The following is a 14,187-nucleotide window of genomic DNA, read 5'->3' as shown; positions in this document are numbered from 1 at the left end:
TAATACTATATTTTTAGGGATAGATTTCAGAAGCCACTAAATTTCTATCATTGTGATTGATTTTTGGGGAAGGTTATAAATCCATCCCTAAAACGGGTTTAACGGGTTTTCTTTTAGCAGAATTTTTTTGGTTCTTGGGATTTCTATGGAACAAAAAACTCCCTGGGAGATTGGTGGCAAAAAAAACTCCCTGGAAGTATCCCTGTAAAATATCCCATGTTTGGTTGACTGGACTTGGTGGGAAAAAAACACTTTGTTTGGTTGCTTGAACTGTTGGGAAGAAAAAAATTCTTCTGCAAGCTTATTTTTGGTTCCTGGGAGTATTATTTTTTTCCATGGTAGGGTTTCGTGCGGGGTTATTTTGGTTCCTGGGATTCTTTTGGGCCCAGCAACCAAACATGGCCTGTAGAAATTCCACAAAAGTCCCAAGAACCAAAAAAATTCCGGCAACCAAACGAAGAAGTGGGTAGATTTTTTTTCAGAATCAAGCCAAAGAGAGAAATGAATGAAAAATAAAGGGCATTTTTACTCTTCACTTTTTGTTTTTGCTTGATAAAGGCTACTAATACTGGCACTACCCTATTTTAATAATTGCACAAGCTCATCTTGTCTTTTCTTCTTTAAACCAAAAAGCTTTCAAAAGCCAATTTAAAAAGAAAAGACAATCTGACTGTGCACCAATATTAAAGCATGGTAGTGCCAATCATGGTTTTAAATTTCGGTTTCGTTACGAATTTCATACCTCACTGAAATTTCGGCCGAAATTTCAGGAAAATAATAATAATAATTTAAAAATGAGATTTTTTGTTGAATTTCCTAAAATTTAAGATGAAATTTCGAGAAAAAAAATGAAATTTCGACTGAAATTTCAAAATTGCGGTCGAAATAAACTAATATTTCAATTATGTGTGATTTCAGTTTCGGTTTCTACTGAAACCTGAAACCTAAACCTGAAATTTCGGATTTCAGTCAAAATTTAAAACCATGGTGCCCATATCAATAACCTTCTGTAAATTATGTCATTTAACTTATACCTATGTCTCCTCAACTTTCATCCAAATGGAGTAGTTGTTACTTGTTAATTATCACCGAATGACTCCCACTCACCAATAGTTTATATAGTTTATTTATATTTATATTGAAAATGATATTTCCATCACTTTCCCAACATTTTAGCCCCTCTTTCTTACAAAACTTAAAAGTCTGTGGAGGTGGGCATATCATTTCTAAATGTTACGAGGCAAGATCCGGGCTACAAGCGGGGTCTTCATCACCACAACAAAGTTTAGCACTTCTGTCTTATCTGGCAGTTGACCGTCAGAAACTCTTATCCCTCCTCCAAAGGGAAGAAACCCCTTCTCCAACCCTACATTGCTTTCCCCACCATTCCCCCAAAACCTCTCCGGCCAAAAACTATAGGGCTCCTCCCACAACTTGGGGTCATGGTGCACTGCATAAATGTTCACCATCACTTCTGTGCCGACCCTCACCGTCTCTCCCATCAACTTTGTCTCTTTCGCCACCATGTGAGGCACAGCCAATGGCGCTATCGATTTCATCCTCCTTGTCTCCTTCACCACGGCTTGTAGATAGTGCAACTTACTCATGTTGGGTATATAGTATAACCTAAATATGTTCTAATATAAGCCCAATAAGATAATGAACCGGTGTAGTGGGCTTACATGGGCTAGAGTCCATTAACCAGTCAATAACCCTAGTGTATCTCTATATAGAGGGGCTGGAGGCAACAAACTAGTTATTCCAAACTAGATACCTAGGGTGTAATGCTTCAAGCAACCTTGCTTGACTCTAACAACTCATCTCTTCAATCCTCACCACCCTCTCGTGGTTGCTAAGCAATTTTGGGGAAAGCCACTTGGCAGCTCACTTTTTGCGGGAGAGAAAAGCCACCTTAGATGAATTCAAATGAATTAGACAAAATCTACTTAAAAATGATTTTGTGTGGCTGTTCTATCCTTGTTTAATTGACCAATTGTAGAAGGTTTTAATTTAAAAAATGAGGGTTTCTAGTTCAAAACATTCTAGACTTTAGTTTAGTGAATTGCTACGCAATTTCACGGAAAGCCATTTCCCGGCTCACTTTTTAGCAGATTTTGTCTTGTTCATTTAATTCGCAGAAAGCTATTAGAGCTTAAGCAACTGTTGTTGATTTAGGATTTAATGAAAATAATGATTACGCAAAAAGTTACTTCTAATATCAATGGTCTAAGGATGTTTTGGGTCCCACAAGGGGGCATGATGACCATTGATCCTGTGGAAGATAAATAAGATCTTGGTCATATCCTAAACGGACATCCCTTGCGTAAGATAATGGACTACATAATCCTTTCTTGGTTGAACCCTGAATGGTATTTGTTGGATCAAGGGCCTAGTCCATCCGATCAAGTTGTTCTCAATGGCATTTTGGCACTACTTATGCTTGTAGTTAAGATCAACGGATTAGATCATATACAAGAAGCTGAGGTGGGCCCATGGGTATCTTTTATGAAGGTTGGTAACAATTGCGGCAACATGATTTTTTTTTTACTGCAGGACATTTACCGACAGTCCCTAAAATGTGTTGGTATGATTTTTACCGGCGGATTTTATGGACTGCCGGTATAAATTCGCCGGTAAAAAAAAAGTAGGTTTATACCGATGGTCCCTAAAAATAGGTGGTATGTAGTGTTTTTATAGGCAGACAATAAGAGCCACCGGTATATGTCCTCGGAAATACTACAAGAAAAAAGCATAGAAATTTAGTAATTTTATTCACTGGAGATCTATTTATGAGTAATTTCAATTACCGGCAGTCTATTTTGTGTGTGTGTGTGTGTGTGTGTGTGTGTGTGTGTGTGTGTGTGTGTGTGTGAGAGAGAGAGAGAGAGAGAGAGAGACTAGTTGTACCAATGTAGTACCGGTCAACTGGCAAATGTGGGGGATCAATTTATCCTGGAAGGGGCAAATTTATCACAGCCCTAAAAATATTTTAAAAATATTATAAGCGTATATCAAAATTTGTTCCTAAAATTATAATTTTTGGTATATTAAAATATTTTAGAAATATTGTTAGTGACGGATTTCTAAATCCATCCCTAAAAATGTAATTTTTGTATATTAAAAATACTATAAAAATATAAAAATATATTGTTAGCGACGTCGCTAATACTATATTTTTTGTGACAGATTTCAAAAGCCGTCCCTAGATGTCTACTAATGGAGACAGTATTAATTTCCTACACAGTAAATCTTTTAGGGAAATGATAAATGCGTCAGTTTTCATCAGCAGGGACACCCAACAACAGTGTATCAATGACTGCAGAGGGGCTGATGTACTTCACGTCAGAGGATTCAGTGGATTTGATTTCCACGTACACTGCAGTTAGGTATCCCTGGTGATGAAAAGGGGTGCATTTATCATTTCCCATCTTTTATTGTGATTGATTTTGGGGGAAGGTTATAAATCCGTCCCTAAAACGGGTTCAAGGGTTTTTCTTTTAGTGGTTAGATTTTCCTTAGAATCAAGCCAAGAGAAAAACAAACGAAAAGTAAAGGGCAGTTTTTACTCTCACCCTTTTTTTTTAGCTTGGTATAGGCTACTGATATTGGCACTACCCTATTTTAATAATTGCACAAGCTCAGTATGTCTTTTCTTCTTTAAAATAGCTGTCAATTCCCAAAAAGCTTTCAAAAGCAAATTTAAAAAGAAAAGACAATCTGACTGTGTGCCATTATTAAAACATGGTACTGCCAATCATGGTTTTAACATGATTTGACGTCAAAAAGCATTAAGTTGCCCACTGTTCACGTTATAAGGGGCGCAAATGCGTACTCCAGGGGGAGTGAAAATATCATTGCCCTTTATTTATTACAAAATTTTGTCCGAAATTTCAGTCATTTCGAAATTTCGGTAATTTCGGTTGAAATTTTGGGGAAATAATAAAAAATAAAAAGAGAGATTTTTTTGTTGAATTTCATAAAATTTCGGATGAAATTTTGGAAAAAATGAAATTTGACCAAAATTTCAAATTTTCAATCAAAATAAAGTACTATTTCGGGTATGTTTGATTTCGGTTTCAGTCTCGACCGAAACCCGAAATTTCGGACTAAATTTCAGATTTCGGTCGAAACTTAAAACCATCGTGCTAATATCAATAGCCTTCTTTAAATTTTGTCATTTAACTTATAGCTACATCTACTCAACTTTCATCCAAACAGAGTTGTTGTTAGTTATCACCTAATGACTCCCATGTTGGAAACAATCCATGTTGGAAACAATCCATGTTCTGGAAAAATTCCTTGCTATATTTATTAATGTTAAATGAAAAATTAAAAGGGACATGTTTCCGCTATGTCATGAGTACAAGATTACAACTTTCTCTCATCACCCTTTCTCTCTCCTAATACCAATCCATATCCAACTAAATCAATCTAAACAATAATTGGAATACATCAATTTGTAAATATCTTCTGATGTTCTTCAAGTACCTTCGATGTTCCCTTGTGTCGCTTCGGCTCATGATTCTGACCATCGGGAACCTGTTCATTGCCAAGGGATATAAAGGAAGAGATGGGATCTCTAGAGGGATCCATTAGCACAAGTATATATGTAATACACTGAATCAAAAGAATAAAATAAGATTAAATGATAACATGAAAATGTCTTGAACCAAATAGAGCCATTTACCAAACAAAAGATGCATGAAAGCACCCTCTACGAATCATCCACAAGCGATTCACCTGCTCCGCTGACTTTGGAGATACACAGGAGAGGATCAGGAGTCTTCTGCAATCTTCAACTTCACAACACTTGAGTGTCTCTCCAAAGCTTGGACACCAAGTATTCCTACGAAGTTCTAAGGAATAAGAGACCTGACTTGCTTGAGAAAACTAAAAGAAACCTTTTGAAAAACTTTAATTGGAATCATTCAAGAGAACTTAGAAAGAGAACCAACAAGAGCACGTAAGAGAATACCAAATGAGGCTTGGGGGTGTGCTATTTATAGAGTTCCAAATATGTCTCTTGAGTTAAGAAACAATGAATGTTAGTTAAGGGTGAGTCATCTTCACACGGGTTAATGGTGAGTTTATTGATAGAGAAAATGAACCATGCACATGTCCATTCGTGTAATAATTACGTTGAACAAAAATCCAACATGTACTCTATATATGCATATGCAATAAGTGCATACATTGAACATAAAATATAATCCGTGGTTTACATGTGCACAATGCTCTCTAAATAAATACCATTAACCAATTACCTTTTAACCCTTAATTTTTGTCATTTATGCCCCTTCTCTTGATTCTAATTCCCAAGTTTGCTCTTCATTAATTTTTGACAAATTCAAACATGTTTGACTTTAAGAATATTAAATTATATCAATTCTAATTTATATACTTAATATATATATATATATATATATATATATATATATATATATATATATATAATCTTTTATATGAGGGCAAACTTAGGATAAAATAAACATTTTTGAAACCAAATATTTGTTACAAAAAACATGGCTTTAATAACCAAGGCTCCGGGACTTTCTCAAGCTTGTTAGGTCATATCCCAAAGTTCTTCACTATGTCTTGCTCATAGCGTGCACAGGGGTGCATTAGAAGTATGACAGCATACTGATTCACACATGGGCTGCACTGGCCTGTCACTAAGGGAGTTAATCCTATCACTCCCATAAGCCTGAGCTCATTTAGGGCATGCCTAATGTGTCCACACTTTACCCTAGGATCTCTATCCCAGTGTGGTAGGTGGTCCATGGGTAAGTAACATGCACACTTGCTACTAACGGCTCTATTGTCATCAAGCATTTTCATGCTTGGTTAGAACTTGTTCTTTAAATATCACAAATATTGAATTGCCAAACTATTATTTTATTAATAAGAGCAAGTAAGGCGACTAAATCTTACATCCCACCCACCAATAGTTTATATAGTTTATTTATATTTATATTGAAAATGGCATTTCCACCACTTTCTCAACATTTTAGCCCCTCTTTTCTTACTAAGCTTAAAAGCCTTTGTGGGTGAGCACATCATTTTTAGTTGTTGGAGGCAAGATGCGGGCTACTAGCAGGGTCTTCATCACCGCAACAAAGTTTAGAACCTCGGTCATATTTGGCAGTTGACTGTCAACAGCATTTAACCAGCTAAAAGCGTTGACCAAATTAGCAACGACAAAGGGAACTTGAAGCTTAGCCAACTCCATTCCTGCACAAACTCTCATCCCTCCTCCAAAGGGAAGAAACCCCTTCTCCAATCCTCCCTTACTCTCTCGTCCATTACCCCAAAACCTCTCGGGCCAAAAACGGTAGGGCTCCTCCCACAACTTGGGGTCATGGTGTACCGCGTAAATGTTCACCATCACATCATTGGGGTACCCCCACCGTCTCTCCCATCAACTTCGTCTCCTTCGCTACCTTGTGAGGCACCCCCAATGGCGCTATCGGTTTCATCCTCATTGTATCCATCACCACGGCTTATAGATAGTGCAACTTACTCATATCTTCAATCCTCACCACCCTCTCTTGGTTGCCGCTTTCGTTGTTTATATTTTTAATCTCTTTGTAGAGCTTGTCTTGGATTTGTGGATTGTGAATTAGGAATGTGAGTGCCCATAGAGTAGTGGAAGCGGTGCTATCCACGCCAAGAAGGAACAGGTAGAACAAGCTGAAGATCGTGACTTGTTCCGGAAAGCTTTTTGACAGGAGGAAGTGCTGGTAGGAATTCGGAGGTGGCGAGGAGAGGTGTGGGCGTATCAGTTTTTCAATGTTTAGCTTCACTTCGGTGAGCTGTTTGGAGGTTCGGTTGAGAAAAGGGATGTGCCGAGCGATTGGAAATGCATCCACGATATGACCATGGCTGCTTAATTTGATAACATCTTCCACTGCTTTATCCATCCCAACCAAGAATGATTCATCTTTGAAATCAGATCCAAAACAAAGGCGACTCAGTAGTCGGACCGTCGTTAGCCTTATATGATGGAACGGCTTGATGATGCCCGAATTCCGGTCGGCTTCGTCTTTCATGTTCTAGATCATGAGGCGTATGTCGCTTTCTTGCAACTGGGTTTGGGATGAGATGTTGAGAGGGCCAAGAGGGCCGTTTTGAAGGCCTCGTCGGAGTGCCTGCCAATGAGAGAGCCGGCGTCGGAGGAAGAAATTATGTTCCCATTTGCACTGAGAAGTCTAATGGTGAATGGAATGCTACGAGCGGCATAGTCACCCGATTAGTTGACTAGCACTTCCCAAGCGAGCTCGATATCACTTACTATGATCATCGGCCACCAACTTCCTAACCAAATTGCCATCACATCGCCATGGATTTTAGCTAGTTTGGCTAGTGTGACATGGATCAAATCTCCACCATTGGATAGCTGGTGAATATTTTCGATTATCGGCAATTTCTTCAACCCTCCCGGCCATTTCGTTGCGTTTCTCGCAGGCGATCTGAACAGTAATCTTGTCAACAAGAGGGAGATTGCCACAGTTGTGGTTAGGACTCCAATCCATTTCTCCATGTTTTCATGCTTTCTTGATCTTTCGCTAGATCATCTCCTTACAACTTTCTTTTATAATAAGTAAGCTTACCTAACATGTTGTCCAGACATCAAACTTTTGCTAGGCAATTTTGGGGAAAGCCACCTCAGATGAATTCAAATGAACAAGACAAAATCTACCTAAAAATGACTGTGTGGCTGTTCTCTCCTTCTTTTAAATGACCAATTGTAGAATATTTTAATTTAAAAAGGGATATTTTAAAAATCTATATTAGCAACCCTCCTTTTTTAAATGACCAATTGTAGAATATTTTAATTTAAAAAAATATTTTTAAAATCTATATTACAACCCTCGTTTTTTAGATGACCAATTGTAGAATATTTTAATTTAAAAAAGGAGGGGGTTGGAATGTCAAAACATTGGAGACTTTAGTGTTAGAAATTTGCCTTATTTCCCACCCACCGTAGTTGGCTTGGGTGGAAAGGCAAGAGGCAAAGATAGAAACCCTCTTATTTGGGTTTCTTGGAAACAATTAAAAAGAGGAAGTGGCTTTCTTCTTTGGAGTATGGCAAAATCAAGAGAGAGAGAGAGAGAGAGAGGAGAAATAGGGTTTTTCTCTTTGGTTTCTTCTTGGGTTCCTTCTTGGGTTCCTCTTTGGTTTCTTCTAGGGGCTTTCTCTTGGGTTTTTCTCGGGTTATCTCTTGGATACGATCTTGGTTTTGAGAAGCAAGGAAAGGGTTGTGGGTTTTGGTTTAAATCCATTGTAATCCTTGTATATAGTTTTTTCTAATAGTAGAAGATCGTGTTTCTCGCCCGTGGAGTAGGCTTTGCCAAACCACGTAAATCTTCGTGTTTGTTGAATTGCTAGGCAATTTACGAAAAAGCCATCCCTCGGCTCACTTTTTAGCAGGTTTTTTCTTCATTTAATTCACCTGAGGTGGCTCTTCTGTCATGCGATTAGAGCTTAAGCAAAGGTTGTTGATTTAGGATTTAATGAAGAGAATGGTCTAAGGCTGTTTTGGGTCCCACAAGGGGTAATGATGACCATTGATCCTGTGGAAGATAAATAAGGTGACGAACAAGATCTTGGTCATATCCTAAACGGACATCCCTTGCGTAAGATGACGGACTACATAATCCTTTCTTGGTTGAACCCTAAATGGTATTTGTTGGACCAAGGGCCTAGGCCATCCGATCAAGTTGTTCTCAATGGCATTTGGCACTACCTATGCCTGTAGTAAGATCAACGGATTAGATCATATACAAGAGACTGAGGTGGGCCCATGGGTATCTTTTACGAAGGTTGGTAACAATTGCGGCAACAGGATTTATTTATTTTTACTGCCGGACATGTACCGACGGTGCCTAAAATTTGCTAGTATGATTTTAACCTTCGAATTTTATGGACTGCCGATATATATTCGCCGGTAAAAAAAACAGTAGGTTTATACCTATGGTCCCTAAAAACAGGGGGTATATAGTGTTTTTACAGGCAGACAATAAGAGCCACCGGCATATGTCACTGGAAAATACTACAAGAAAAAAGCATAGAAATTTAGTAATTTTATTCACTGGCGGTCTATTTATGAGTAATTTCAATTACCGGCGGTCTATTTTTGAGAGAGAGAGAGTAGTTGTACCAATGTAGTACCCGTCAACAACTGGTAAATGGGGGGGGGGGGGGGATCAATTTATCCTGGAAGCGGTGAATTTATCACAGCCCTAAAAATATTATAAGCGTATATCAAAATTCATTCCTAAAATTATAATTTTTTGTATATTAAAATATGAGGAAGTCTAACGTCAAGCGGTTAAAAGCCGCTTGAAGCAACGCGGGTTTTCTACTGGCAGTAAAACACCTTGCTGTCATCCCCTGCTTTTCAGTACGATTAATACATTGGCAAAGAATCGGCCCTTTCCTCTTAATATAGCAATAAAATCTGCCATCAATAAAATCCTTAAATACAAAGGTTTTTTTTTTTAATTAGATTTTTTTTTTCCCTTGAGAGCATGTTAGATTAGCTTATTAAAATATATAGAAATGGCTATAGAAATACTTCTCTTCACTATGGAGATGTGGACACGTCACCTAGGATCTCTATCCCAGGGTGGCAGGTGGTCCATGGGTAAGTAGCATACACACTTGCTACCAATGGCTCTATTGTCATCAAGCTTTTTCATACTTGTTTAGAACATGTTCTTTAAATACAACAAATATTGAATTGCCAAAATATTATTTTATTAATAAGAGCAAGTAAGGCCACTAAATCTTACATCCCACCCACCAATAGTTTATATAGTTTATTTATATTTATATTGAAAATGACATTTCCACCACTTTCTCAACATTTTAGCCCCTCTTTCTTACTAAGCTTTAAAGCCTTTGGGGGTGAGCACATCATTTTTAATTGTTACGAGGCAAGATGCTGGCTACTAGTGCATATTGCCGACTATCGGCAATTTCTTCGGCCCTTTTGGCCATTTCATTGCCTTTTTCGCCAGTGATCTGAATAGTAATCTTGTCAACAATAGGGAGATAGTAATCTTGTCAACAATAGGGAGATTGCCATAGTTGTGGCCAGGACTGCAATCCATTTCTCCATGTCTTGTTGGTTTCTTGACCTTCTCTATTGCATCTTCTCCCCACCTTCATTTATATTACCTATTCTACGAAAATGGCATCACCCATATTGGTGGGCCCGATGCCACTTGCATGAAGAATGCCACTGGGTGAGATGGTCTCCAAGTGCGAGTCACGCCTTCTCTAGAAAGTCTTGGCTGGCCTCAGCCTAAAATCTTTTGCTAGGCAATTTCGAGGAAAGCCACGTGGCAGCTTACTTTTGCAGGAGATAACAGCCACATCTGATGAATTCAAATGAATAAGACAAAATCTACTTAAAAGTAAGCATGGCTCTTCTCTCTCTCTTTAAATGGCCAATTATAGAAGCATTTAAGCTAATAAAGAGGGTTGGGTATATCAAAACATGGGATTTGCTAGCGTTCATCACAGAAGGCATTTCGCTGATGGTCTGTTGCATCTAACAGCAGCCACAGAGGCTCATTTTTCAGCAGATTTTGTTTTCTCTCACGAGGTGGCTACGGTCAGATGCAACAGTCCATCCGCAAAATGCCTTCTGCGATGGATGCTAGTAAATTCTCTCTTGCAAAAGTGAGCCGCGTAGCTTAAACAAAGGTTATTTTAGGTAACATGTGTGTAGTATATATTTTTCTATACTCAAGGGCTGTAGGTCAAAGCATGTATAGTTATAAACTTATAATACACTAAGTGAAGGTTCTTAGTCACAGAGGCCTTCATTATACATGATGCTTTGTTGATTGCCTATCACCGACTTTTTACAATTTTTTTTAAGTGAACTAATAAGTATTTCATTGTTGGCATTTTGAAGAAGAAAACAATTAAAAGTTGTTTCTTAATTCTAATTATTTATAATTTTTCCGTCAAGTTTCAAAGAGTGTGTTTTTATTTTCTTACCTTCAAAACAAAAAGACCCACATTAGAACTCTTTTAGAACTCTTAAAACAAAACCTTGTGAGGAGGAGAAATTACCAAACGTCTAGCATTCCCTCACACTTGGCGCGAATGAGTTTTTTTATTTGAGAAAAAGAAAAGAAGACTATGCCGAAGCCAAAGAAAAAGAAAAATTGTAAGGTATCCAAAGAATTAGAGCAAAATCACCTTAAAGAGAGCGTGCCACATCTCACCACATCCAAGTGTTATCCTAAACTCATCAACTTTCATTATTTACAGTTAAGTACTCTTATGATTAAGGACAACCAACAACAATACTTAGTGGCCAAAAATACATAGAATTGTCCATGGGAGATCCAAGGTCGCAAACCCACTCAATTAAAATGAAAGTAAAATCCAAGAAATTGAGCAAGAACAAGACATACTATTCTGTTGAACTCAATACACTTTCCAAGAGCTTAGCAAACCAACATTAGTACAGTTTTTTCTTCTCCTACTTGCTCTCTATCCTAAAAACTTTCTGTATAGCATCCTTAACTCGTTCTGCGACTTCAGGACTGAATAATCTAGGCAAGTTGGCAGAAATATCCATTTCCACAGCATTCCTCTTAAGCAAATCATCTCTCCTAACCAAAATCTCCCTCTCCATCTCTCCAATTTCTCTTTTTCCACCACAACTCTCCAACCAGATCCTCAACATTTCTTTAACAACATCCCCCACATGGTCCCTCACCATCTCTTCCATGTTTTCGCAGTTTATACTCACCGAAATGGAGGTGGGCGAAAGAATGCCTCGGAGATAAAGATTTGAAGAGAGGTAAGGTTGAGTCTCAGGGAGTTTGTCTAACTTCTGCCTCTGATTTTCAATTAGGGTGTTTTGGTAGAAGGTCTGGAGGTAGTCTGGGTGAAGAACGAGGTCTTTACGTGGGAGCAAATCCATGTAGAGAATAAGAGAATTGGGGCTGCTTTGGATGAATTCCAAGAGGAGATGTGGGGCGTCGGTTGTGGATTTGAGGAACGCGAAAAGGGTGGTTATGTCGAGAGAAGACCCAGATGGGAGCTGGCAATGGAGCCAACATCCCACCATGAAATCGATCTGTAAAAAAGTAGACAGAGAAATGAAATCAAAAAACTTCTCTTGAGCGAAAGATTACTATATTAAAAGAGAGAAGAGTACATGGGCAAATCAAAGGGCAATGATTACCCAACATAAAAGGAACCCCGCAAGGCCCCTGATTTAGCCAATCAATCTAGCACTCAGGAATATGGACAAAAGAAATAAATCTATCATCACACGTAGAAAGAAAAATATGAAAACTTGTTTTTGTTCTCTGGGTTGCCCCTTCTCAGGTGCTCCCTTATCATTTAATACAAATCGCTATTTCAAAAAAAAAAACGAAAAATATGAAAACTTGATGATGAAAACTGATGTCTAAAAAATCAGATAGAGGAACAGGAAAAAAATTACTTGAATTGGGGTTTTTTTTTTCTTTGATAACATTGCGTCCCGTCACGGCCCCCACCCCAAATTTTAGGGCAGGACTATTCCCTACAGATGGCGAATCAGGCAAGCTGGGGGATTCGAACTCGCGACAATGGGGAGCATACCCATGACTTTAAGCCAACGAGCCACACCCTTACTGGTTTGAATTGGATATTTGATTTGACTAGACAGAGAAACAAAATCAGAAAATTATGCTCTGTTTGGATGCCAATTGCAAGGGAGCCTTAAGCAATCCTCAAGCAAAATAATGCACTTTGGTGTTTGTTTGCCAATAGCATCACAATCCATGGAGACTACTTGACAAAAATCATAGCTAATTATTGCTTGTCTGGTAATGTGGCACCCATGAGCTCTCCTTATACCCTCCATGCCTCATTTCTCCAAAATGGTAAAATTCTTCAAGTAGAATTTTGCCTTTTCTCTCTTTCTCTCACTTCCCTCTCTCTCTCTTCTCTTTCTATATATTGGTAATGTCATCCTTTCCCACTACTAACAAGATTGGCAACCAAACACTACTTATCACTATTTTACCAAGTAAACCCTTGGTAGATCAAACATTACAAAAGTTTGTCTCCTCCCGAGTGACTACTTATACTACCAGTCTACATGGTAACCATCTGCATCCAAACAGAGCCAGTCCACAAAAGCAAAATAAATCTGAAATCAGAAAAATGAAAAGATGTAGAAGTGCTTAAAAGGATTTGGGCACCGTCCCCTTAATGGGTAGTTTTACTGGCGAGTTCTGTCCAGGTCTCAACAAAAACTTACTTGAACTGAATTTTAAAGGAAAAAGTAAAAAATCAGACAAGAGAACAGAAATTAAAAAAAAAAAAAAAAATTGAATTTGATTTTTGTTTGGATGGTGGATAGAATATAAATACCGTGGATTCGTCTTGGCCTAGTCTGATGTCAAGGGAGCCTTGGGAAGTTCTTGTCTCGTTCTCGAAGGAGGCAACGTTGGGGGCAATAGAAGAAGGGAGGAGTTGTGAGCCAAGATGGGTATCAATTGAGGAGAAAAGATCGAGCATTAGATTGCGGTGTGAGGTGGAGAGATGTGGGAATTCAAGGAGTTTTGATCTCCATTTGAGGGGATTAGATGATGAAGTCATAGAGCAAGAGATAGAGGTTCTAAGCCTCGATCTTGTCCTGGGAGGAGATGGAGGGGTTGGGAGAGGGAAATGAGGGGCGTGGTGGAAGAGGGAGACCATCTCTACATAGTTCAGAGACTTAATAAGCGACGACAAGAAGATATTTATGTTAGTTTGAGAGCAAGATAATATAATGTGTAGAAAAGGAAATAAAAGTTGTGGTGTTGGATTATTGTTTAATATCTAACAATAAAAATGAAGCGTTCTTATTTGGCTACACGTGCATAAAGAGACAATGGGAGGGAGCACCAAATAAGTTTGGTCAAAATTTGGGTTCTTTTGAAATGACCAAAAACCCCTTAAGTCAGGGGTCAATTATCAAAGTAATAGCTAACAGCTAGGGTTGCAACTTGGGTTGGGTATCACCGGATTTGAAAATAACATGGGTCGGGTTTAGAAATCATGGATCTTGAGTTAGGTCAGGTTTCATGTTGAGAAACCCGACCCAATCCGAGGAGTTCTCGGCAAGAGGACTTACTAGACAAAGGCAAGAGGACTTACTAGACAAAGAAGCTAGCATGGAAG

The 14,187-nt window shown here is 38.4% G+C and overlaps 1 protein-coding gene and 2 pseudogenes across 1 annotated transcript; all 3 read right to left on the bottom strand.

Moving 5' to 3' along the window:
• Positions 1–1,226: 1,226 nt before the first annotated feature.
• On the bottom strand, positions 1,227–1,607 carry LOC143890647 (pluviatolide synthase pseudogene; annotated as a pseudogene).
• A 4,893-nt stretch (positions 1,608–6,500) lies between these two features.
• On the bottom strand, positions 6,501–7,049 carry LOC143890646 (piperic acid synthase CYP719A37 pseudogene; annotated as a pseudogene).
• A 4,188-nt stretch (positions 7,050–11,237) lies between these two features.
• LOC143890751 (red chlorophyll catabolite reductase-like) lies at positions 11,238–13,750 on the bottom strand. Its single transcript, XM_077395434.1, has 2 exons — positions 13,396–13,750; positions 11,238–12,106 (listed from the first exon to the last, which is right to left on the bottom strand). The coding sequence occupies exons 1-2, from the start codon at positions 13,720–13,722 to the stop codon at positions 11,504–11,506; spliced, it is 930 nt and encodes a 309-aa protein (XP_077251549.1). The 5' UTR covers positions 13,723–13,750; the 3' UTR covers positions 11,238–11,503.
• Between the last annotated feature and the right edge of the window lie 437 nt (positions 13,751–14,187).

The sequence above is a fragment of the Tasmannia lanceolata genome, unplaced genomic scaffold (genome assembly GCF_043159265.1).
Source record: "Tasmannia lanceolata isolate RefF3 unplaced genomic scaffold, GAP_Taslan_0.1 ptg000013l, whole genome shotgun sequence".
Taxonomy (NCBI): Eukaryota; Viridiplantae; Streptophyta; class Magnoliopsida; order Canellales; family Winteraceae; genus Tasmannia; species Tasmannia lanceolata.
The sequence above is the reverse complement of the archived record's forward strand: the minus strand, read 5'-3'. Positions and strand labels throughout refer to the sequence as shown.

What these genes read in the sequence shown, in the direction of transcription:
- LOC143890751 (XM_077395434.1), bottom strand. Translation starts at nt 13,722, where the DNA reads ATGGTCTCCCTCTTCCACCACGCCCCTCATTTCCCTCTCCCAACCCCT. An exon ending in TAGGCCAAGACGAATCCACG is followed by an intron (nt 12,107 to 13,395) that starts GTATTTATATTC and finishes ACTTTTTTACAG; the next exon opens with ATCGATTTCATGGTGGGATG.